Source organism: Cydia splendana, chromosome 12, assembly GCF_910591565.1.
Source record: "Cydia splendana chromosome 12, ilCydSple1.2, whole genome shotgun sequence".
NCBI classification, from domain to species: Eukaryota; Metazoa; Arthropoda; class Insecta; order Lepidoptera; family Tortricidae; genus Cydia; species Cydia splendana.
In genome coordinates this window covers 10,865,995-10,891,907 of record NC_085971.1, presented here as the reverse complement: position 1 = coordinate 10,891,907, position 25,913 = coordinate 10,865,995, and the positions used below count along the sequence as shown (strand labels likewise).

At 40.7% G+C, this 25,913-nt stretch overlaps 1 protein-coding gene across 1 annotated transcript; it reads left to right on the top strand.

Moving 5' to 3' along the window:
• Window positions 1-277: 277 nt before the first annotated feature.
• LOC134795506 (glutamate receptor ionotropic, NMDA 2B) lies at window positions 278-24,473 on the top strand. The gene is made up of 15 exons (XM_063767364.1): window positions 278-655; window positions 739-878; window positions 1,003-1,218; window positions 1,505-1,742; window positions 2,059-2,372; window positions 2,542-2,786; window positions 3,165-3,366; window positions 3,498-3,821; window positions 4,230-4,507; window positions 4,797-4,899; window positions 6,693-6,841; window positions 7,542-7,762; window positions 7,973-8,073; window positions 8,202-8,425; window positions 24,170-24,473. The coding sequence occupies exons 1-15, from the start codon at window positions 283-285 to the stop codon at window positions 24,204-24,206; spliced, it is 3,165 nt and encodes a 1,054-aa protein (XP_063623434.1). The 5' UTR covers window positions 278-282; the 3' UTR covers window positions 24,207-24,473.
• The last annotated feature ends 1,440 nt before the right edge of the window (window positions 24,474-25,913 follow it).

The window sequence follows — 25,913 nt, the reverse complement described above, 5'->3', positions numbered from 1 at the left end:
TGAATTCGATCAAATCGAAGTCCAAGAAACCTTGAAAATTCCGTTATATACAGACCTATGTACTCACATATTTTCAAGAACATTTTTAACGCATGAATCACAATTTTCATCCCTTCACCCATCTACATATTTTTCAGAACTCTCTGTAGGCATTCCCTTTTTCAAATATTTTAGAAACAAAAAGTAAGGAGTAGGCCTACTATTTATACCACAATATTTTGATAATGAACGCCAGCAAAATTAAATTTACATTACTTATTTTTTTCAGCATCAAGAGCGGCGATGCAGGCGCACACATTCGTAATGGCGCTTGCGGCGCTGAGTGCGCTCACGGCGGCGGCGGCGGAGCGCGGCGGCGGCATCAAGATCGGCGGCAGCGCAGCGGGCGGCGGAGGCCGTGACGGCGCGCGCGGCGGCGGCGTCCGCATCGGCGACGCCACGCGGCGCCCGCGCACGTCCCCCGCGCCGCCCCCGCCCCGCGCGCCCTCATCCATCACCGCCGCGCTCGTCGTGCCACACAAGGCCTTCGGCGCACGAGACTACACCAAGGCAGAGAAGGCTGCGCTCGCGAAGTTACCGCGCAAACTGAAACTCTTCTCGCAAGTGCGCCTGAACGTTACGCTGTCTATGCAAGGCCTTACGCCTAGTCCAATGTGTAAGTGTAGTATCAAAGCTTCAACAAGTCTATAGAGTAATCTTATTTGAAATGTTTCAACATTATATTTTCACATCTTTCAGCTATCCTGGACTCGCTATGTAAAGAATTCCTAGCAGTCAACGTGTCTGCTATCCTTTATCTTATGAATCATGAACAATACGGGCGCTCTACTGCCTCTGCACAGTATTTTCTACAACTCGCCGGATATCTTGGCATACCGGTAATGCTTTTTATTGTTCGGTTGCATATCTATGTAGTAACTCTCACTGTATTAGATTGAACTTATAGTCGATGGCTTTATGGCCACGATTCAAAATAATTTCTAAATGTGTTTTTTGTGGCAGGTCATTGCGTGGAATGCTGATAATAGCGGCCTAGAAAAAAGGGCATCTCACGCGGCCCTGCGTCTTCAACTGGCCCCGTCCATAGAACATCAAACTGCTGCCATGTTATCAATTTTAGAGCGATACAAGTGGCATCAATTCAGCGTAGTTACCTCAGCTATTGCTGGGCATGACGATTTTATTCAAGCCGTCCGCGAGAGAGTCACTGCATTGCAAGTAAGTATATTTAAGTACTTAATAGGTAACCTTCTTCGTAACTAATCGTTAGACCACCGCACAGTTCATTGTTTGAAAGTAAAGACCTCTTCTAAAAAACCTTATTTTCGTATTCAGTCACATTCTTTCGTAAACTTTATCTTTCTAAATAATTTAGGTATAAGGTAGGTACCTATTGATATCTATCGTCATCAACAACGCCAAAGTAGGTACAGCGACGTAGACCACATGTAATAGAAACAACTAACAATTAAATACGTATCTAAGAGGATTCACTTGTTGTCAGGACCGCTTCAAGTTTACAATATTAAACGCCGTAGTGGTCAAGAAGCCTACAGACCTGAACGAGCTAGTGACTAGCGAGGCGCGCGTGATGCTGCTGTACGCGACGCGCGAGGAGGCCGCCGACATCCTGTCCACTGCCGGTGACCTCCACCTCACCAGCGAGAACTTTGTATGGATAGTCACGCAAAGTGTGCTCGGCTCAATGCAGCAGCCCAATAAGTTTCCTGTAGGTATGCTAGGTAAGTTTATGTACAACATATTTACCTTTTTGATTCAACACCAATGTATGAATGTACGTACTAGGGCAACTTATATAATCTTATCTTTTACCTTAGGTATTTGTTGGAAAAGTGTATCTACCTCTATTATAGGTATAGTTTTGATAATGCCGCGCCGCTAAATAAAACTCGCTAAAGAGCTCTAGAATTATAGCGTAAAAATTGATAGCTTCTTGTAAAAATTATATCTCCTTTTCTTTTTATGACGATCGACACAATCGTCAATATCTGCATATTTGTAATAAATAATTAATCCTTATGAGAACTTTCAATTCAGGTATACACTTCGACACATCAAGCTCATCGCTGATCGCAGAGATAGCTACTGCGGTGAAGGTGTTCGCATATGGCGTTGAGTCGTATATATTGGCGCCAGAAAACGCCCGGCACCCACTGGGTACCAGATTATCTTGTAGTGGCGCGGGCGCAAGTGAAGCGCGCTGGTCGACCGGGGAGCGGTTCTACCAACATCTGAAGAACGTCAGCGTGGAAAGCGAAGCGAGTAGACCTAGCATAGAATTCACGCCCGATGGGGAACTGAGAGCGGCTGAACTCAAAATCATGAATCTTAGGCCTGCTATAGGTGAACAGGTGTGTGCAGTTTGGTTTATTTTCTAAAAATGTATATACTGTACCTACATGTGCATTTCTACCGAATCTTAATTTATTAGGTACTTAATGCAAAGGTTATAAAAGCTAAGAAAGTTTGCTTGACTGTAATATAGAAAGTGTTTCTCATTCTTTTATTTATATTCAACAGCTGGTTTGGGAAGAAATCGGGACGTGGAATTCATACCCAAAAGAGCGTCTTGACATTAAGGATATAGTTTGGCCTGGTGGTTTACACACGCCGCCGCAAGGTGTGCCGGAGAAGTTCCACATGAGGATCACGTTTTTAGAAGAGCCTCCTTACATAAATCTCGCCCCGCCGGACCCTATAAGCGGACGCTGCATTTTGGATCGCGGTGTCATATGCAGAATTGCTCCGGAGGCTGAAGTAGCAGGGTACATCCTATTTATATAATTTATTTAAACTTTAACCTACCGCCCAAGCCCTGGTGCAATCCACTGCATGATGCGGTGGGTGAACTGGCCCCTTTCTGGCCTCAGTCATGGTAAAAATAATGTATACCTTTTTCAACCTTATTTCCATTGAATAACGTAATAAAACATAGCAATTTGTGCTATTGAACGTATAACTTACTGTCAAACTAGGTGCCTGAGAGTGAGATATCCAGCGTTCAACGTTGACCAAGCGGTGGTAACTGGTAGTGCCTGTTCATATGTATATTAAAAGGCACGATACAAACTGAGTCGGTAACAAGCCGAGTCGTTCTTAGTAACAGTTTAACAAATCATTAATAAATAAGTTTTTTAACCTAGGTTGGAAGCTGGGACCGCACACAGAAACAGCTCACTGTACCAATGCTGCAGTGGTTTCTGCATCGATCTCCTGCAGCAGTTAGCGGAGCAGTTGGGCTTCACGTACGAACTGTCGCGGGTCGAGGACGGCCGCTGGGGCACGCTGCACCACGGCAAGTGGAACGGCCTCATCTCGGACCTCGTTAACAAGAAGACTGATATGGTAATCCAAGTTCTTACTTCCATGTATCTGGGTAGCAGATTTCGATGAGGTCCAAAAATAATAGGTATTAATTTGACCAATTGCCCTTGTGACGGCAGTCTGTCGAAAGATAATTAGTAACTTTTTTTCAGGTCCTAACATCTTTAATTATCAACTCCGATCGAGAAGCCGTAGTAGATTTCAGCGTGCCCTTCATGGAGACCGGAGTGGCAATAGTGGTGGCCAAGAGAACCGGCATCATCTCCCCCACAGCCTTCCTAGAGCCGTTCGACACGGCGTCCTGGATGCTGGTCGGGGCCGTCGCGATACAAGCCGCTACGTTCTCCATTTTCTTCTTTGAATGGCTGTCGCCGAGCGGCTTTGATTGCTCCACAGGACAAGATTCAAATCGAGCGCCACAGAATCGTTTTTCACTATGTCGAACATATTGGATTGTTTGGGCGGTTCTTTTTCAGGCTAGTATCAATATATTATTTTGAGCCTATATTTTAAGCTATAAGGCAGAGGCAATATATTTTCCACATTATTTTGAACTTTATTTGAAAGTGATAGGGTTCGAGTTTGCATAATTTCTAACACCTAGTTATATGCCCTATAAAGGGTTAACCGGGTCAACAAGACAGGTATTCAGACTTATCAATTTGTTAAAGTTTTTATATGGTTACGATAGTGTTACGATATGACATTAACACGACTCGTAGTAGTCGACTAGTCGTAGTTCATTTCGCGCGCACCAATCAGCGCGAGCGATTGTATCATATCGATCGATATCAAAAAGTCGGTACAAACTTCAGAAAAATATTGTATGTCAAAATATACATATATCCGACGTATTAGGCTTACAATATTTTCTTCTTCAACAGGCCTCTGTCCATGTCGATTCTCCGCGTGGATTCACAGCCCGCTTTATGACAAATATGTGGGCAATGTTCGCCGTAGTGTTCCTCGCCATATACACAGCCAACTTGGCGGCATTCATGATAACACGTGAAGAGTTTCATGAACTGAGTGGGCTGGACGACCCCCGAATCTCAAGGCCCCTGACGATACGGCCTCCGCTCAAATTCGGGACAGTGCCGTGGTCTCACACGGACGCTACACTAGCGAAATATTTCCAAGAGCCACATGCATATATGTCTCAGTGAGTATCGCTAGAGAAACATTGAACTATTATTACTAACGTTATAATCCGGCACAGAGAACCAGTATTTTGCTCCATGAATTGCTGCCGTTTTGGCATCCAACCATAGAAGCGGAGCGTGAATCTCGCGACCTAAACGCGTAAGCGCCATGAATTTTACGGCGCTTACAACATTTTGGTCGCGTGGTACAGGTTGTGATTGCGACATTTTCATTGTTTGGCATGTCGTCTCTATAGATTACTCAGTGCTGAGAAATGTAAAATTTGTGTACCTACCTATTTTTCACAGGTTTAATCGCAGCACAGTGGGTGCAGGCGTACAAGGAGTCCTCACTGGAGAACTAGATGCCTTTATTTATGACGGCACCGTATTGGATTATTTAGTATCTCAAGTGAGTTTTTATTTTACTGCGGGTTTAGTAGTATAGCATACACTTATATATTAAACTTGTATAGGGATCGTAGACCTATCCTAGTGGCGTATTTAATTGGTTCAAATGGTCCTCATGTTGCTTAGCTGAAGAAATTAAGGTACCTATTAGTAGCATTATGCGGACCTTTGACACATCAGATACTATACTAAGCGATAAATAGTTTACATTTAGTAAATAAATATTCACAGCAGTCAAAAAATAATCTTCTAATTTACACTATACTCTGTGGAGGCGGTCGTGAACCCTGGCTATAGTGTCGCAACTCGTGATGCAGCTACACAGCTCTCGTAGCGTCCTAGCGCTTGTAGCGCCTTTCGTAGCATGCGTCTCGACATTACGATCCGTTATCGATATTACGGGGGTAGAGTCAGACCAAGCTAACTCTGCAGCGATTTTGATAGCACAAACTGTGCAAGTGTTATTTTAAACGCCATAATACCATAAAAATTTGACGTTTAAAACAACACTTGCACAGTCTGTGCTATCAAAATCGCTGCATAGTTAGCTTGGTCGGACTCTACTCAGATTTTACAATTTGTTGATATGTTGATTTTGATAATTATAAATATTATAATACGTTCGATGATTGTAAGAAATAGTACTTTTACTTAAGCCCGCTCCACACTAGTGCGCGGATCGGGCTTTACAATCTAATTTCGCTCAATAGCTCGATTAAGATTTAACAATGCGTTATGGTTTGGATACGACCTTAAAGATCGCTCACAAGATTGGAACATGCGAAATAAAGTGAAAGTCCAGCGTGAGATGCGCGCCAATCACAAAAACGTTCGTCAAGGTCGTATCAAAACCAGTTTGAATCCACAACAAATTGCTAAATTAGAATCTCCTACCTACATTTTAGAATTTAAAAATTGCATTTATATTGTTATCATACGACCTAGACACGACTCGCATTGCATTTCGCACGGACAGTAAGAATTTCGCTCCAGAATTTATCCCGTCGGCCGCGTACGAAACCGGAGTTTTGAAATCAATTGCGAAAGAAGAAAAAATCTACTAGTTGCAATGAAAGACTTTTCTTTTCCGTCATTTTGTACTAGGGCTTGCGTTGCACTTTACGCAGCCCAGGGTTTTATAAAGCGCGTTTAAAATCTTCCGTTCTCTCTTTGCTAAACCTATACAAAACACACAAAGTAAATAAATAAAAATAAGTTAAGTGTGCTTAAATAATGTCGTTACATAGGGTCATTGTGTCAGTTCACCGTCCAGTGCCTGTTTCCGTCCACTTGGCGTAGTTGCCACAAATAATTGTGTATAATTTGAATATATAGGTAGGTACCTAGCTATATATTAAAGTTATACGCCATTCTTGAATATCTTGAAATCATACACAGTTCTTTGTGGCAACTACGCCAAGTGACAGAAACAGGCACTAGACGGTGAACTGACGCAATGACCCTATGATTCGGTTAAGTTGTGTTCTAATGTATGGGGAAGACAAACAAATTATAGCCAGCCTTTTATGAATGTAGTATGACTATGACACACACATGAGTATGACACTTTATTCCTAATTCTAATACATTTCTCAAAAATTAATAAAAACCGGCAACCGGGACATATTTCATGCAAAAAGGGGGGGTTGCGGCAGGGGGAGCGAAGGGGACGCTAGCGTGCGTAAAGCACCATACCCAAAGGTATCATAATACATTCATAAAAAGCTGGCTATAATTCGTTTTTCAAAAAACACAATTTGACCGAATCACTATATGTAAATTCCTATTTTTCAGGATGAGGACTGCCGGTTGTTGACGGTCGGCGCGTGGTATGCCATGTCTGGTTATGGACTAGCATTTGCACGAAATTCAAAATATCTCAGTATGTTTAACAAGAGGTTACTTGATTTGCGTTCTAATGGAGACCTTGAAAGATTAAGAAGGTAATTAAATGAGTGATTGAACTTTAGTAGGTATATAGTAGGTAAGTAGATGCTTACGATCTTTTTTGCTACTCTACAAGGGCAGATCCGCTCTTGCCAGAATGCAAGTAGGACAGTGAGTAATTAATAAATTTAATATTAGACAGTTTATGAAAAAATGCGAATTGTAAATTTTAACTCATTCATTGCTATGCTACGCTAATACTTATTCAGTAGTTTCAGTACTAATAGCTGTATCGCTGTTCGCGTTGAATGGGAGCTCGACTCTTATTTTAATTTCTTGTTCTAAAACTGACAACTAGTTGTCAGTTTGTTATGAGTCAGATACGTGGGCCATACTGAAAGTTTCTGGATTTTGATATATGAGACGACTTATTATTTCTAAGTGGCCAGTCCAGGAATTTTCAGTATGCCCTAAGTATAACATCAGGGTTAACTAAACTCATTCAAGGAAATCTACGTGCCTACGCACCGTCGTTTTCCCGGAGCCCGATTCAGATTTAACAATTTCTCATGGTTTTGATATGACCTTGAAGATCGCTCACGCTGATTAGTGCATGCGAAATAAAGTATGAGTCGTGCGTGAGATGCGCGCCAATCACCAAGACGGGGGGCGGGCAAACCGCGGCTCATGTCCATTCACAGATACCTCAAAAAACAATATCAAACCATCCTAAAATTACACAACATTATCCTTCAGATACTGGATGACCGGCACGTGCAAGCCTAACAAGCAGGAGCACAAGTCGTCGGACCCGCTCGCGCTGGAGCAGTTCCTGTCGGCGTTCCTGCTGCTGATGGCCGGCATCCTGCTGGCGGCGCTGCTGCTGCTGCTCGAGCACGTCTACTTCCGATACATGCGCGGCCACCTCGCCGCCTCCACCGTGGGCCCTTGTTGCGCTCTTGTGTCCTTGTCGATGGGTAAGTAAGACCAAAACTTGATAACTCACTAGCCTATCGAAGATTGCATATACTCGAGAATTAGGGACGGGTGAGGGGTACTGCCTAGGTCTTGTAGTTAAGATGTTAGCCGCGTAAGCTTGTAGGATTATAGGCATGTGCATATAATCTCCATAGTTTATGAAGATTACAAACGGGTATAGTTATATAAACGGTCTGTTTTTTCCACAGGACAATCTCTGTCGTTTCACGGCGCCGTGGTGGAGGCGGCAGCGCAAGGATTCGGAATGCGAGGACGTGGCCACTGCCGATCTGCTGTCTGTGCAGCACAGGTCAGTTTATGTGTCAGTTGCACAAAGTTGTGGAAATGGATGTTCTGATACATGCTCAGCAGAAAGTGTCCGGCGTTCGGGTATGTGTGATATTTAACTCCTTACCTAAAATGTTAATCTTGACGCAGATTTGGCGAGCGCGGCACGAGCGCGACGCGGCAATGGCGCGCGCACGCCAGCTAGCGGCGGCGCTCGCGGCCCACGGGCTGGCGCCGCCGCCGCGGCGGCTGGCCAGCGCGGCCGAGCTGCTGGGCGCCGCCACGGACGCCACGCGTCCGCGCACGCTGCGCGCGCCCGCCGACTTGCTGCCCGATCTCGACCGCCCGCTGTCCTGCGGCGACTTGCGAGCTAAGTAAGCGAGTATTCACGTACCTACTTGAATTACAATGAATTGCCCGAAACAGAGGTTGGCTCTCTGCTTATAATTGTTGATTCGCCAGATCTGAATAGTATGGTAGGTATTCACATCCACACACTCGCACTCGAGGCACTCGATAAATATGTCACAAATATGTCATTCAAACTATTAGGATTCAAACTATTGACACGAGTTTAAATTGGAAAACGCATATTGAAGAGGTCAGGAACAAATTATCACGTTTTTTGTTTGCGTTATAGACCGGGAGATAGTGACACATTTTACTGGGTCATTTGTACCAGTATGGCGGTTCGTCAGGGGTCTAAGCATGTAATGAAGGAAAGAAAATGCTATGACCATAGCGCTGGTACCGGCGGCCCAATCGCGTGGGCGTTAGTCGAACGTGTCGGATAAAATACGAGTGTCGAACGATTTGTACCACAAAAATCCTCGTATTATTCGATAGTCCATAAAAAAGAAGTAGGCGGTAGCGTAATGCCATACTTCTCCGGTGTGACTTACAGCCCGCCATACTGAGGCGAACACGTTAATTAAAAAAAAACAATTCAACCATTTGTACCAAGCTAATTTTTGCACAGGTGATCATCGTCGAGCAGCCATTCATGGACATCACCATGCCATACTTTTCGGATGGTTCCAAATGCCCGCCATACCGCCGCAAGGGAGTTAATTTTTTTTTATTGCTAAACGATTTGTACCATCTTGAATTTTTTTTTCAACACTTTCTGTGTGATCATAAATAGAAATCTCATAATGCCATACCTGTAGGAGGTGGCAAATGTGCACAATATTTTTTTTTTATTTCAAGTATGGTGCCCCTTTTTCCCCCTATTAGAAGTATGGCAAATATAATAATGGTCACATTGCATCATATAATTTCCAAAAATCCAAATGCCATACTGGTACAAATCGTCAAAAAATTGTTTTTTGTTTTAAGTCTTGGCTTAAGTCTCACAGTCGTCCGCCCCGTAGTTATAATTTGAAATATATTTTTTTAGGTACAATTGTATCCAAACAAACAGAATATGATGATGCCATGCTGTAAAAAAATATTTTACGTATACATAGTCGTATTTTTGAAACGTGTCGATTAAATAAGTTTTTCAAGTATGGCAGCACTTTATCCCCCTACTATAAGTATGGCAATTATAATAACGGTCACATTTTATCAAACACTTTCCAAAAATTTAAATGCAATACTGGTATTACTGGTACAAATCGTTTAACAAAAAAAAAATTAACTCCCTTGCGGCGGTATGGCGGCCATTTGGAACCGTCCGAAGAGTATGGCATGGTGATGTCCATGAATGGCTGCTCGACGATGATCACCTGTGCAAAAATTAGCTTGGCACAAATGGTTGAATTGTTTTTTTTTAATTAACGTGTTCGCCTCAGTATGGCGGGCTGTAAGTCACACCGGAGAAGTATGGCATTACGCTACCGCCTACTTCTTTTTTATGGACTATCGAATAATACGAGGATTTTTGTGGTACAAATCGTTCGACACTCGTATTTTATCCGACACGTTCGACTAACGCCCACGCGATTGGGCCGCCGGTACCAGCGCTATGGTCATAGCATTTTCTTTCCTTCATTACATGCTTAGACCCCTGACGAACCGCCATACTGGTACAAATGACCCAGTAAAATGTGTCACTATCTCCCGGTCTATTAAGTGTATTAAAAAGGAACACAAACGTAGAATGTGCACTTTCGGCATATTACGCATATGCCTATGCATGGTTGCGGTATGGGGTAGTCTTATGGGGGAATAGCACAGACGTCGAAGATCTATTTATAGCACAAAAAAAATGCGTACGCGTTATAGCTAACATCCGACAACCAGAAAGCTGCCGACCACACTTTATTAACCTAAAGCTTCTAACCTTACCATGTATTGACATACTGGAGGTTGGACTATTTGTAAGAAAAAACTTTTTACAAAAAAAAGCAAACCGACTTCAAAAAGGATGAAATAAAATATTATCCTTTTTGAAGTCTATGCGTTACCAACTGATATGTTTGAAGTCGGTGCCAAGCCAAATTTTGAAGCATACCATGATTTTGGTGCGATTCGATAAGGATGTACCTACGTTGGATTGCCTTACACGACGACAATGAACATACTTTCTGTAGGTACAGTCGACGTTAAAAATATGTTTACACTTTTCGCCTTATAACAAAGGTGTAAGGTGCAAAAGTGTAAACATATCTTTGACGCCGATTGTATCTAAGAACACACCTCAGAACACACGATCAAACCTTCTTGGCGCAGTCTGTACCATGTTTGTCGGCACATTAGTGGAAATCCAATGCATTTTTTTTCCGTCGTATTTTTTAAAGAGCATTTCTTACTAATGCTCGAACAGTCTATAGCACGCAAGTGTGAGATTGGGACTGAGTAATTTCCCGTCCCTTATCCAGAGGACTACATTTCAAAATATAAAACAATTCAAGAAATTTACCTTCTTGCCAAATTTCACCTAAAGCGGTTCAGTTGTTTAGCCATGAAAAGGCGACAAAGAGGCAGACAGAATTACTTACACATTTGTAATAGTTATTAGTACAGTTCTAATGGGATTTATAGCCATAAAGCTGATTATTTTTGACTGGTATTGTTACTACTTGGCTTGGCACCGACTTCAAACATATCAGTTGGTAACGCATAGACTTCAAAAAGGATAATATTTTATTTCATCCTTTTTGAAGTCGGTTTGCTTTTTTTTGTAAAAAGTTTTTATTTTTCCATTTTTAGTTATAACGCATTGTTAAGAGCGCGACGCATGAATGAAAAACAAGATCATGTTTAACACTAAATTCGTGTACCTATTTCTTTAATAAATATGTAAGTAATCTGGAATTTTCTCGAGTCCGTCTGGGAAATTATAATTCCTGTCACTACTACACTAAATCCATCCTCCGCCCCGCCACTGGCCCAATCCCTCAACGCCCCGATCACTCAACCTCACAGCGCATCAACCCCTGATCCAGGAACCCCTCGACCCTGAACCAGAAATTTTCTCGAGTCCGTCTAGGAAATTATAATTCCTGTCAACTAAATCCATCCGCCCGCCCCGCCACTGACCCAATCCCTCAGCCCCCCGATCACTCAACCTCACAGCACATCAACCCCTGATCCAGGAACCCCTCGATCCTGAACCAGCAACCCTTCAACCGCCATTCCCCGACCCCTTAATCCCTGACCCCTTAACTCCTAACCCTAATCCCCGATCAGTAGCCTTACCAGCTTACCACGAGTTTGACATTGATATATTCGCTAGCATGTTTGTAACTTGCTTCCTATGCATCTCGCTCGTACTAACCTTAGTGTGAGCGAGATGCATAAAAAGTTACATTTAGATGCATAAGACGTTAGCGAATGTGTCAATGTCAAACTCGTGGTAAGGCTACAGTTGCAGTACATCAAATTGGTGGTTTTCGGAAGCAAATGCTCGAGTTACTATAGAAAACCCCGAAATCACTTAACACGTGCCTTTAAAAATTGAGGAGTTCCCTCAATTCCTCATGGATTCCATCATCAGACCAGAACCAAAATTAATACGGAAACACCTTGGAAGTAACTTCTTCCAAACAAAAAAAGAATTACTCAAATCGGATCACAGGTGCCGGAGTAATCGCTGAACATACTTACATTTAAAGAAATCATCATCATTATCATCAAAATAATCATCATCATCAGGTCTACTTCATCAAATTGGTGGTTTTCGGGAGAAAATGCTCGAGTTGTTTAAGAAAACGCCCAAAACACCATGCATGTGCCTTTAAAAATTGAGGAGTTCCCTCAATTCCTCATGGATCCCATCATCAGAACAGAACCAAATTAAAATGGGACCAACTCGGAGGTAGCTCCTTTCAAACAAAAAAAGAATTACTCAAATCGGACTACGGATGTCGGAGTAATCGGTGAACGTACATAGAAAAAAAAAAAAAAAAATAGCCACAACCGAATACAGAACCTCCTCCTTCTATGAAATTGAAGTCGGTTAAAAACACATATCCAACTTCCAGTATGTTAAAAGCGCGCGTCGAAATAGACAACTAGTTCTCCCTGAACCTAAATTAACTATGTATAAAAAACTTTTTACAAAAAAAAGCAAACCGACTTCAAAAAGGATGAAATAAAATATTATCCTTTTTGAAGTCTATGCGTTACCAACTGATATGTTTGAAGTCGGTGCCAAGCCAAATTTTGAAGCATACCATGATTTTGGTGCGATTCGATAAGGATGTACCTACGTTGGATTGCCTTACACGACGACAATGAACGTACTTTCTGTAGGTACAGTCGACGTTAAAATATGTTTACACTTTTCGCCTTATTACAAAGGAGTAAGGTGCAAAAGTGTAAATATATCTTTGACGTCGATTGTATCTAAGAACACACGATCAAACCTTCTTGGCGCAGTCTGTACCATGTTTGTCGGCACATTAGTGGAAATCCAATGCGTTTTTTTTTCGTCGGTTTTTTTAAAGAGCATTTCTTACTAATGCTCGAACAGTCTATAGCACGCAACTGTCTGTGTGAGATTGGGACTGAGTAATTTCCCGTCCCTTATCCAGAGGACTACATTTCAAAATATAAAACAATTTAAGAAATTTACCTTCTTGCCAAATTTCACCTAAAGCGGTTCAGTTGTTTAGCCATGAAAAGGCGACACAGAGGCAGACAAAATTACTTACACATTTGTAATAGTTATTAGTGCAGTTCTAATGGGATTTATAGCTATAAAGCTGATTATTTTGACTGGTATTGTTACTACTTGGCTTGGCACCGACTTCAAACATATCAGTTGGTAACGCATAGACTTCAAAAAGGATAATATTTTATTTCATCCTTTTTGAAGTCGGTTTGCTTTTTTTTGTAAAAAGTTTTTATTTTTCCATTTTTAGTTTTAACGCATTGTTAAGAGCGCGACGCATGAATGAAAAACAAGATCATGTTTAACACTAAATTCGTGTACCTATTACTTTAATAAATATGTATGTAATCAGGAATTTTCTCGAGTCCGTCTGGGAAATTATAATTCCTGTCACTACTACACTAAATCCATCCTCCGCCCCGCCACTGGCCCAATCCCTCAACGCCCCGATCACTCAACCTCACAGCGCATCAACCCCTGATCCAGGAACCCCTCGACCCTGAACCAGGAATTGTCTCGAGTCCGTCTGGGAAATTATAATTCCTGTCAACTAAATCCATCCGCCCGCCCCGCCACTGACCCAATCCCTCAGCCCCCCGATCACTCAACCTCACAGCACATCAACCCCTGATCCAGGAACCCCTCGTTTTTTTTAATAAAACAATGATGGTGGCAAACAGGAATACGGCCCGCCCGATGGTAAGCGGTAACCGTAGCCCATGGATGCCTGTGACGTCAGCAACAGTGATGTTTTACAATTGTCGCACCTGTCACCGTGGTGAAATTGGAGCCAGCTTACCACGAGTTTGACATTGATATATTCGCTAGCATGTGTGTAACTTACTTCCTATGCATCTCGCTCGTACTAACCTTAGTGTGAGCGAGATGCATAAAAAGTTACATTTAGATGCATAAGACGTTAGCGAATATGTCAATGTCAAACTCGTGGTAAGGCTACAGTTGCAGTACATCAAATTGGTGGTTTTCGGAAGCAAATGCTCGAGTTACTTTAGAAAACCCCGAAATCACTTAACACGTGCCTTTAAAAATTGAGGAGTTCCCTCAATTCCTCATGGATTCCATCATCAGACCAGAACCAAAAATAATACGGAAACACCTTGGAGGTAACTTCTTCCAAACAAAAAAAGAATTACTCAAATCGGATCACAGGTGCCAGAGTAATCGCTGAACATATTTACATTTAACGAAATCATCATCATTATCATCAAAATAATCATCATCATCAGGTCTACTTCAACAAATTAGTGGTTTTCGAGAGAAAATGCTCGAGTTGCTTAAGAAAACGCCCAAAACACCATGCATGTGCCTTTAAAAATTGAGGATTTCCCTCAATTCCTCATGGATCCCATCATCAGAACAGAACCAAATTAAAATGGGACCAACTCGGAGGTAGCTCCTTTCAAACAAAAAAAGAATTACTCAAATCGGACTACGGATGTCGGAGTAATCGGTGAACGTACATAGAAAAAAAAAAAAAATAGCCACAACCGAATACAGAACCTCCTCCTTCTATGAAATTGAAGTCGGTTAAAAAACGGGCCCCATTACCAGACGATAAAAATATATAATAAAATCCCAGATTCTATTAAAGACGTTGAAACTTATAATAAGTTTCGAAATAAACTGAAATCGTGGTTAATTGATAAATCATTTTATTCTTATCAGGAATTTATGGCATCTGACAATAGTGATAACGACTAAGAATTATTAATTTTACTAAAACCAATAACTTTGTCTCAATGTAATGGAATGATTAAATGAAGTATTATTATAAATGAATTGACATAATTATTATTATAAATAAATTGACATTATTATTATTATATAAGAATTGACATTATTAGTGGTATTGTATCGCTTAGTGTTAGTATGACTCACGACAGCTTAAATTCGATTATTAATATTTGACATCATTGCATTATATAAACAAGTATAGCATTTAAATTCGTATTGATTATTATTAGTGTTAATTAGATTCCTTAATTATTATTTACTGTGATGAAACTAACTAGAATAGAATAGAATAGAATAGAATAGAATCCCATTTATTTCAGTATAAGTACACAGTTATACAATACATACACAGAAAGAAAGAAAAAAACACTTATAACTAACTTGTACACTGTAACCATACACTGAAAAAGGTGAACACTCAGCATAATGCCGGGTCCTACTGGAGTAGTACCTGACGCTGGTCTTCCGTGAACACCTGTAGGGAGCGTAGTTGGGCGCAGCTACCAGCTACAGTAGAGTTGTTAAGATAAAACTATAGGTAACTAATAATTACGACAATAAATAGCGAAGCGACAATGAAGCAGTTGACATCAAGTGATAGTATGACTAGCATGGCCTGGAAAGTGTTACTTATATACATAATATAAATAAATAATATATACTCATCCTTTTCTTTTGGGTGCTAGTACTAGTGTAAGACAAAGATAGTATGATTCTCTCTGTCTATGATTGAAATGAGACAGACCTTTGACAAACTATAAATAGTTACAGTATCTACCTAAAATTCGAAATTACTGCACTTGTTGACTTTCTGTATATTTTTTATGCTTTTTAGGGTTCCGTACCCAAAGGGTAAAACGGGACCCTATTACTAAGACTTCGCTGTCCGTCCGTCCGTCCGTCCGTCCGTCCGTCCGTCCGTCCGTCCGTCCGTCCGTCTGTCACCAGGCTGTATCTCACGAACCGTGATAGCTAGACAGTTGAAATTTTCACAGGTGATGTATTTCTGTTGCCGCTATAACAACAAATACTAAAAACAGAATAAAATAAAGATTTAAATGGGGCTCCCATACAACAAACGTGATTTTTGACCAAAGTTAAGCAACGTCGGGAGTGGTCAGTACTTGGATGGGTGACCGTTTTTTTTTTTGCTTTTTTTTTGTTTTTGTTTTTTATATGGTACGGAACCCTTCGTGCGCGAGTCCGACTCGCACTTGCCCGATTTTTTAAATGAAATTACTCTGACACTACTTTTTGCTTAGAGAGAAGATAACTTTTTAGTTTTACTTTAAAAGCTTGCAAGGAAGTTAATTGCTTGAAAGGTGGCGGGAGGTTGTTCCAGCATTTTGTGGCGGTGTACTTAAAACTGCCACGAAATGCTGCAGTTTTGTGTTTGGGGCACATGAGAAGTGTAGATATCCTTTGGCGCTGCAAAAACCGGAGTTTCTCATGCAGGTATCGAGGTGCTTGAGATTTCACAATCCCGAACAGTAGGCAAGCAAAGTGGAGAGAGCGCCTAGATTCCATGTTCATGAGATCACTTCTGTTAAGATATGGAGTTATGTCAGTTCTTGGTGGAATTATAAAACAGTAACGTGCACAGGCATTTTGGACTCTCTGAATCACTTTCTTTGTGTGAGATAAGAGGCAGGGACCTACAACTGTGTCAGCATAATTAAGTTTTGATAATATCAGTGATTCGCATAGAGTAATTCTGAGGTCTATGGATAAGTAATTCCGAACTTGGTACAGGATCTTAAGCCTATAGAAGCAGTTTTTAGCAACATCGCAAACATGATTATGGAATCTTAAGTTTTCATCCATGATCACTCCCAGATTTTTAGCTTCTGTAACTTGTTCAATATTATCATCTCTTATTTTTAATTGTGGTACAAACTCATTAATTTTTTGCCTTTGTTTATTAGTGCCTATAACCATGAATTTAGATTTTTTTGGATTTAAAACTAAGTTATTACGTGAGCACCAATCGGCTATGCGATTCAGGTCCCGATTAATGGCGTCCACCGCAACTAAGGTTTCACTGGGTTGACATGGCAAATATACTTGTAGATCGTCGGCGTAGATATGATAGCTACAATTCTTTAAACAGTTTACTATATCCGCGCTATACAGAATGAATAATATTGGCCCTAATATTGAGCCTTGTGGAACTCCCCGAGGAACAGGTGAGGCCACAGAACAGCTATAGGTACCACTTTCACTGCACAGTTCCACCTTTTGAGAACGGTCTTCTAAATAACTGGAAAACCATTTCAGCGCAACAGAGTCGAATCCATAGTAAGCAAGCTTGGATATAAGTAGGTTGTGATTAATTGTATCAAATGCACGCGAAAAGTCCAGTAAAGCCAATAACGTTCCGTTTCCAAGGTCTGCCTCTGACAAAATGTCGTCGACGACATCTAGTAGTGCTGTCGCTGTACTACGACCTGCTCTAAACCCGGATTGTTTTTCAGGCAAGATCCCATTAGCATTAAGATACTCCGTTACTTGTTGACAAACGATTTTTTCAACTACTTTGGACAGAAATGGTAAAATGCTGATCGGTCTGAGATCCTTGTAATCAGCCGGGTTATTATTTTTAGGAATTGGTTTGATTCGTGCTTCCTTCCACATATCCGGAAAAACTCCAGTTTGGATAGACTTATTGACTAAAGCTGTAATAATTTTCAGGGTATGTGGTAGTGTCAGTATGATCATGTCACGTGATATCCCATCTGCACCTTGGGCATTTGACTTAATTTTCATGATAATTTTGGAAACAATAGCTTCATTCACCGGTTTTAAGCTAAATGAAGACGCGCCGAAGCGGTTAAATTCATAAAAGGTAAGTTCAGAGATCGCGACACTATCATTTCCTGGGAGAGTAAGGAAATGAGAATTGATTAAATTTGGGTCATTTAAATTGGGAGGAAGATTATACTGTTTTGAATTGAAGCTAACAATATCACGTTTAATATTTTTCCATAGTTGTCGAGGATTTTTTGAACTATTATTAATATTATGTTGGAAGTATGCCTTTTTTTCAGACCACAAAGCCTCATTTACGACACCTTTTAGTTGCTTGTAATACAGTTTATGGGAATCTAGTTTAGACGTGCGAAATTTAGAGTGGGCTTCATCTCTCAGTTTCATCATTTCCCTTACCGTAGGTGTTATCCATGGGTATCCTTGTTTTTTAATTAGGGATTTTTTAATTGGAGCATATGTGTCATAGATGTACAGTATGTATGCATTAAAAGCCTGTACGGAGTCGTTGATATTATCGTTTAAAAGTCGATCCCAATTGACAGATTGAGTAAAAGCATTAAATTCATTCAAGGCGATATCTTTCAAAGGTCTGTACACTATAAACTTAGGCAACGGCTTGGGTTTTCTAACGCTTAAGTTACAAGAGATAAATGCATGGCTGCTAAGATCTGGGACGTGATCAACCTTCAAGTTGGTAACGCTACAATTGCTACATATAAGATCTAAAATTGTCTCAGAGTGATCTGTGAAGTGAGTTGGGCTAGTAACATATTGATTGAGGCTCATATTGTGTAAAAAACTTACCATTTTCTTAGTATTCGTTTCGTCAGTCGAGCTCATATTGATATTAAAATCACCCATGAGAACAGTATGATCAAATGTGGAGAAAGCACAAACGGATTCGGTCAATGCGTCTATAAAAGTATCTATATTTAACCACGGGGGGCGGTAAGCGGTACCGATCGCAAGTTTCAGGCCGTTCAGCTTGATACTGATCCACATTTGTTCCACTAGCGGTGACTCTGGTGGATGTAGTTGGCGCGCGTAGATGCCAGAACGTAGGTAGAACCCGACGCCACCGCCTCGTGTCCTGTCACCCGCGGGACGCGGTATGTGACGTAAGCGGTAACCCACCGGCATCGGCGCCCGGCCCCCCTCTCCCTCTCGCAACCAGGTTTCATTTATTGCCAGGATATCCACTCCGTGTCGCTCAAAAGCTACCATAAATTCCTCATGACGCGTTCCTAGCGAGCAAGGATTCAAAAGACCTACTTTCAAAAACTTATTAATTGCAAACTGTATAATATAAGAGTGTGAGATTTGTACGTACTTTAAATTTATCAGAAACCTTTTTAGAATAGTTACGTGCCGCAAATTGGTAAATATACGTATATTAATATTTTTAAGATATTGTATGCCATGATAATAACAAAAATACTCGAATTCATGTTTAAAATAGGACAAAGGCATAATTAAGTAACTTGCTTCATTATCGCTCGCTGCTATATACTTGATTTTACATGTGTTTAGCGTTAAAAGACATTCATTGAACGTTTTAGAAAGAGGTATCAAATAGGAAAATACTGCAAGTAAATATAAAGCAATTGTAATTTTATTTACATGCGTGAGATGCAATGAGTAGTAATACGCACCGTTATATTTATAGGGTCCATATAGTAATAAACCATTAAAATGATAAATTAAACATTGCTTTTCAAGGTAAATAAGGTAAATACATAATACGGGTACAGTAATTACATTCCTATTTTCAGGTCTCAAATAAGTAAGGGGCTATTCATAAATTACGTCATTTCAAATTAGGGGGGGGGGGGGTCTGGACATCGGATGACGGTAGCATGAAGTAGGAGGAAATGGGGTCATTTGAAGCATGATTTTTGGATGATTATAGGGGGGGGGGGTCAAAAATCGTCAAAAATCAATGACGTAATTTATGGACAGCCCCTAAGTATTGCAAGAAAGTATAAAGACATTGTAATTTTATTCACATGCGTCAGATGCAATGAGTGGTAATAGCAAATAGCATCGTTATATTTATAGGGTCCATATAGTAATAATAAACCATTAAAATGACATTGCTTTTCAAGATAAATACATACGCGTTCAGTAATTACATTCCAATTTTCATGTATAGGTAGGTGGTTACAGTGGTTACATACTTCACTTTGTCGAATTAAATCGTAGCTATTTCCTATCGGAGGCAGTAGGGACCACACCGAAAACACGTTGAATGTCTTGCTCGGATTTGATATTAACAGCTTTGGTGTCAGTGTTGTCAGAACGTTTAGCATAGATACGCCCCTCTCTCGTCCATACGAATTTCCAGTCGGAGGCTCTGCCCGCTTGTCGTGACATCCAGAAAAGTCTACGGTTACTTTTTGTTAACCGCTCATTGATGTAGATTGGCTGCGGAGTGTGCTCAGGCAGTCCTATATTTTGAGAGTCAATTCCGCGGCGTACTTTGGCGTTCCGGAGCATCTCGTCTCGAAGTGCGCGCCGAGCCAGCCGCACGGCCAGCGGCCGGGAGCGCGGCCGGGCGTCGGCCGCGGCCACGGCGCCGACGCCGGGGGCTCGCGCGGGCCCCACACGCTCGACACCAACAACATCCTGGGGCTCCAACTTTACGCCCAATTTTTGAGCTACGGCCTGGACTACGTGCGTAGTTGATTCTCCTGTATATTCGGGCACTCCCGAAATTTCTATATCGTTGAGAAGTAACGCCTGGTCCCTATCATTTATGTCTACTAGCAATTGATCGAGTCGGCACTGTATTTCTGATGTGTTAGGCTGACTTTTTTGGTTATTTTTTATAATATGTAACTCTGTGCTCAGGCGCTGGTTTTCAGATTCGAGTTCTTTCACTTTTTTATCGATTGTACGGATATCTAATCGGAAGCTTTTCAATTGTTCCTCCAAAAAATCCGTGGTTTCAGTGAATTCTTCTTTAATCTCTTTAATGGCGAGTTCAAATTCTTTTTTCATTTCACTGAAAATGTCTTGCTTAGTTGAGCTTAGTTTTGCATCTATTATACTTAGATCCTGTTTTACAGTAGCGAGTTTTGAGTCTAGCATGATGGAAAATGACTCCATAATATTCGTCATCGGGTACTCCATGGTGATGGTAGACTTGTGATTATGCAATAGTAGATCATCGACTGAGCTTACGTCTTGTTGAGATGCATCGCACATCGATATATCGGCGCCGGTCTGCGCAGGCGGCGATTGTTCATAGTGGCTGCGTACAGGAGTGCTGTCGCCCTTACGTCCACGCCCGAGCGTAATATTATTACACCGAGGACAGTGCCATTTATGATCTCTTTCTTGCATTCTAGTTTTGTAATATTCTATAGGAATATTCAGACAATAGTAGTGGTACTGGTCTTTACACAGAGCGCACAACAATATCGTGTCTTCAGTGATAACCTCGTTACACGCTACACATGCCATTTTTACGTATCACTTGTATTCACAGTTTAAAATAAAGAATTCCAAATGCAATTCGCACGTCAAGCCACAGCTGCTCGTCCTTGACCGCGCACTTGTCAGCGTAAACAGTTCGGCGCGGTAGGCAGATTCACCACAAGATTAACGCAATTGATAACCCTAAATCACAGTTTGGTCTTAATAAACTATATCATATTCACATCACAATTAGATTTGTCTCACTTTTGTCACAAACATTTGGTCGTTTTATAGTTTTTTCACAATATTATCGTAATAAGTTAGCAGGAGCTCAATATAGTTAATGTTTACACCGCTAACGCCACATCTACCCTCCCTTAGATATTAAGCAATACATAATATGTTTTATAAGGTAACTTTAAGTATGTATTTAGCTATTAAGGTTAACTTGCCATACCCTATTCAGGGTCCATGCTGTTCAGTTCAATTTAAAATACCATCTGTAAATACCATGGAATGCAATAAATAAATGATAAAAACTTTTTACAAAAAAAAGCAAACCGACTTCAAAAAGGATGAAATAAAATATTATCCTTTTTGAAGTCTATGCGTTACCAACTGATATGTTTGAAGTCGGTGCTAAGCCAAATTTTGAAGCATACCATGATTTTGGTGCGATTCGATAAGGATGTACCTACGTTGGATTGCCTTACACGACGACAATGAACGTACTTTCTGTAGGTACAGTCGATGTTAAAAATATGTTTACACTTTTCGCCTTATTACAAAGGAGTAAGGTGCAAAAGTGTAAATATATCTTTGACGTCGATTGTATCTAAAGCCCCCTCCAGACTATGCGCGTGAATCGCGGGCGAAGCCGCGAACGCGAGTGTGGAGTCGATTTCGCAGGTCTGCGTTCAGGACTCCACACTCGCGTTCGCGGCTTTGCGCCGCGATTCGCGCACGAGTGTGGAGGAGGCTTAAGAACACACCTCAGAACACACGATCAAACCTTCTTGGCGCAGTCTGTACCATGTTTGTCGGCACATTAGTGGAAATCCAATGCATTTTTTTTCGTCGTATTTTTTAAAGAGCATTTCTTACTAATGCTCGAACAGTCTATAGCACGCAAGTGTGAGATTGGGACTGAGTAATTTCCCGTCCCTTATCCAGAGGACTACATTTCAAAATATAAAACAATTTAAGAAATTTACCTTCTTGCCAAATTTCACCGAAAGCGGTTCAGTTGTTTAGCCTTGAAAAGGCGACAAAGAGGCAGATAATAGTTATTTGTACAACAAGAGATCAAAGTTTGATATTTCTTCGAGTGCTTATTTTGAGTCCCGTGCAAGCGAAAGATTCTATAATATCTAATTTAGAATCTTGAGCGTAGTAAGGGATTCAAAAGCGCACGAGATGTAAATAACTTTGATCTCGTGTAGTACACAAAATTTTTCACCCTAAGCAGTGAGAACATACCTAGAGGGACAGAGATAATAGAACCCAAGTATATCGAACTTGTATTAGACCCCGCATGTTGAAATGACATTTGACTATAAAGATCACTTGAATGACATTTTGTCTCACTCAGTGAGCAAAATGCGATTTTGCTCGCTCATTTAGTCTCACTCGGTGAGCAAAATGCGATTTTGCTCACTGAGTGAGACAAAATGACTTAGTGAGCAAAATCGCATTTTGCTCACTGTTTTTAAGAAGCAAAGTACCCTTGTTCGAGCTGCTGAGGTGAAAAATTACTTACACATTTGTAATAGTTATTAGTGCAGTTCTAATGGGATTTATAGCCATAAAGCTGATTATTTTGACTGGTATTGTTACTACTTGGCTTGGCACCGACTTCAAACATATCAGTTGGTAACGCATAGACTTCAAAAAGGATAATATTTTATTTCATCCTTTTTGAAGTCGGTTTGCTTTTTTTTGTAAAAAGTTTTTATTTTTCCATTTTTAGTTTTAACGCATTGTTAAGAGCGCGACGCATGAATGAAAAACAAGATCATGTTTAACACTAAATTCGTGTACCTATTACTTTAATAAATATGTATGTAATCAGGAATTTTCTCGAGTCCGTCTGGGAAATTATAATTCCTGTCAACTAAATCCATCCGCCCGCCCCGCCACTGACCCAATCCCTCAGCCCCCCGATCACTCAACCTCACAGCACATCAACCCCTGATCCAGGAACCCCTCGATCCTGAACCAGCAACCCTTCAACCGCCATTCCCCGACCCGTTAATCTCTGACCCCTTAACTCCTAACCCTAACCCCCGATCAGTAATAGCCTTATCAGCTTACCACGAGTTTGGCATTGATATATTCGCTAGCATGTGTGTAACTTACTTCCTATGCATCTCGCTCGTACTAACCTTAGTGTGAGCGAGATGCATAAAAAGTTACATTTAGATGCATAAGACGTTAGCGAATATGTCAATGTCAAACTCGTGGTAAGGCTACAGTTGCAGTACATCAAATTGGTGGTTTTCGGAAGCAAATGCTCGAGTTACTTTAGAAAACCCCGAAATCACTTAACACGTGCCTTTAAAAATTGAGGAGTTCCCTCAATTCCTCATGGATTCCATCATCAGACCAGAACCAAAAATAATACGGAAACACCGTGGAGGTAACTTCTTCCAAACAAAAAAAGAATTACTCAAATCGGATCACAGGTGCCGGAGTAATCGGTGAACATACTTACATTTAAAGAAATCATCATCATTATCATCAAAATAATCATCATCATCAGGTCTACTTCATCAAATTAGTTTTCGGGAGAAAGTGCTCGAGTTGCTTAAGAAAACGCCCAAAACACCATGCATGTGCCTTTAAAAATTGAGGAGTTCCCTCAATTCCTCATGGATCCCATCATCAGAACAGAACCAAATTAAAATGGGACCAACTCGGAGGTAGCTCCTTTCAAACAAAAAAAGAATTACTCAAATCGGACTACGGATGTCGGAGTAATCGGTGAACGTACATAGAAAAAAAAAAAAAAAATAATAGCCACAACCGAATACAGAACCTCCTCCTTCTATGAAATTGAAGTCGGTTAAAAATGTAATAATAATGTAAATAATTTTAAAAAATGTTGTTCCAGAGAGCGGACGCGAGTCGAAATGGAAACAGTGCTGTGAGGTGCTTATTGCGCCACCCTATTTCAATTCCTGAAGGCTGTTCTTACACCAAGTTATACAAGACGAAGTTAGTTATACCTAATGTTAAAAATACGGACAGATAAAAAAAACGTTGTAATTATTAAATAAATTATTCCAATTATTAAAACAGAGAGCTGGACGTAGATAGCGAAGCGTTGTTGTGGGACGCGCGCGCGGTGCGGGCTGGGCCCCGGGCGCGCGCCCTCGTGTTGTCTACTAACAATAAAATATATTTTTTGGACAATATTATTTTGTTTTGCATTCCCTATGTACCGGTCCTAGAGGGACAAGATAAGGACGTGTGTTCCTTTAAAACCCTTGTGCCTGTAAGATGATAATTCCCCATAAATAAACTTGGCAGAGTACTAGGTACAGTCGCCATCAGATATATAGGAGCGGCCAAGGTGTTCACAATATCTGAACACGCGCTCTAACGCCCTGACAATAGAGGCGTGTTCCGATATTTGTGAGCACCTTGGCCGCTCCGATATATCTGATGGCGACTGTACAACTGTAACTAGATATAGGCGTACTATCGGGTGCAGCGACGGTTGAGCATGCTACAGTTCGTTTTCAAATGCACCCCAGACACAGTCACTTATTTACATTATCCACCAATCGGAACAGTCCAAGATTTTTGACAAGTAACTCTAAATATTTAATATAAACGTAACGTGCCTAACAATACGGTACAATTTACAACGGATATGAAATCGAAAGGAGTAGTTTTTTTTTACTGTAAGCATAAGTAAACCACCAAGAAACATCTGGCTAGTAACACTCACTTAAAATTGAATGCATTCTAATGACCCAACTCAAATTCCTTACCTCGCAGTTTCGGTTCTAAAATTAAATCTCTTGACGACTTGTCTTTATTCTAGCCACCTTTTTTATAAAAAAAATGAGTGCTTAACGAGTTCAACAAAGGCCAATATATAATACTATTGATGTGTTTAATTTATATTTATGATAAATATAAGAATAAAATATACTTAACTACTTTTATAATAAATATTTAAGTGGGGCACCCATACAACAAACGTGACTTATTTGCCGTTTTTTGCGCAATGGTAAGGAACCCTTCGTGCGCGAGTCATCATAATTCAGTTGCCAAATAAATAAATAATTGGTAGCTTGCTCATATTGAAATATTTTAACGCTTTTGTTGCCAAAGTAGGTATTAATTTTAGTACCTATTTCTATTTTTTTAAGCTACTGAAATCCGATTAATTAGTTGACCGGTTGAATACGTGCCCAAAAAAAGTATGGGTCATTAAACAATTTAAGATTCATTTCAAGCGGGCAGATGTTAAGTTAAGACGCCGCACGGTCTCAGCACGCAAAGTGCGCAAAATTAAACAATCCTGGACAAACATTATGGCTATTAAAAAAAGTTTCCAAGTATTTTTGGTCGCACAATTGTTTTACGGGCACCAGATGTGTAATCTTTCTAACATAGAATGCCGTTTAAAATGCAACTGATAGACTGATAATGATGGTCAACACGTGTTTGGGTTGGTCAGGTTAGAACCCAAAAACAATACCGATGCAATATACTTATTGCACGACCGTGATTGGTTGTAATACTTGTAATATAAGGAGGCGTGACGTTTTAAAGTTTTGGGTGCAAGCGATTTTCGTTGAGAAATGCTCAACCGTGGCTGCACCAGATACAGTACATACCGA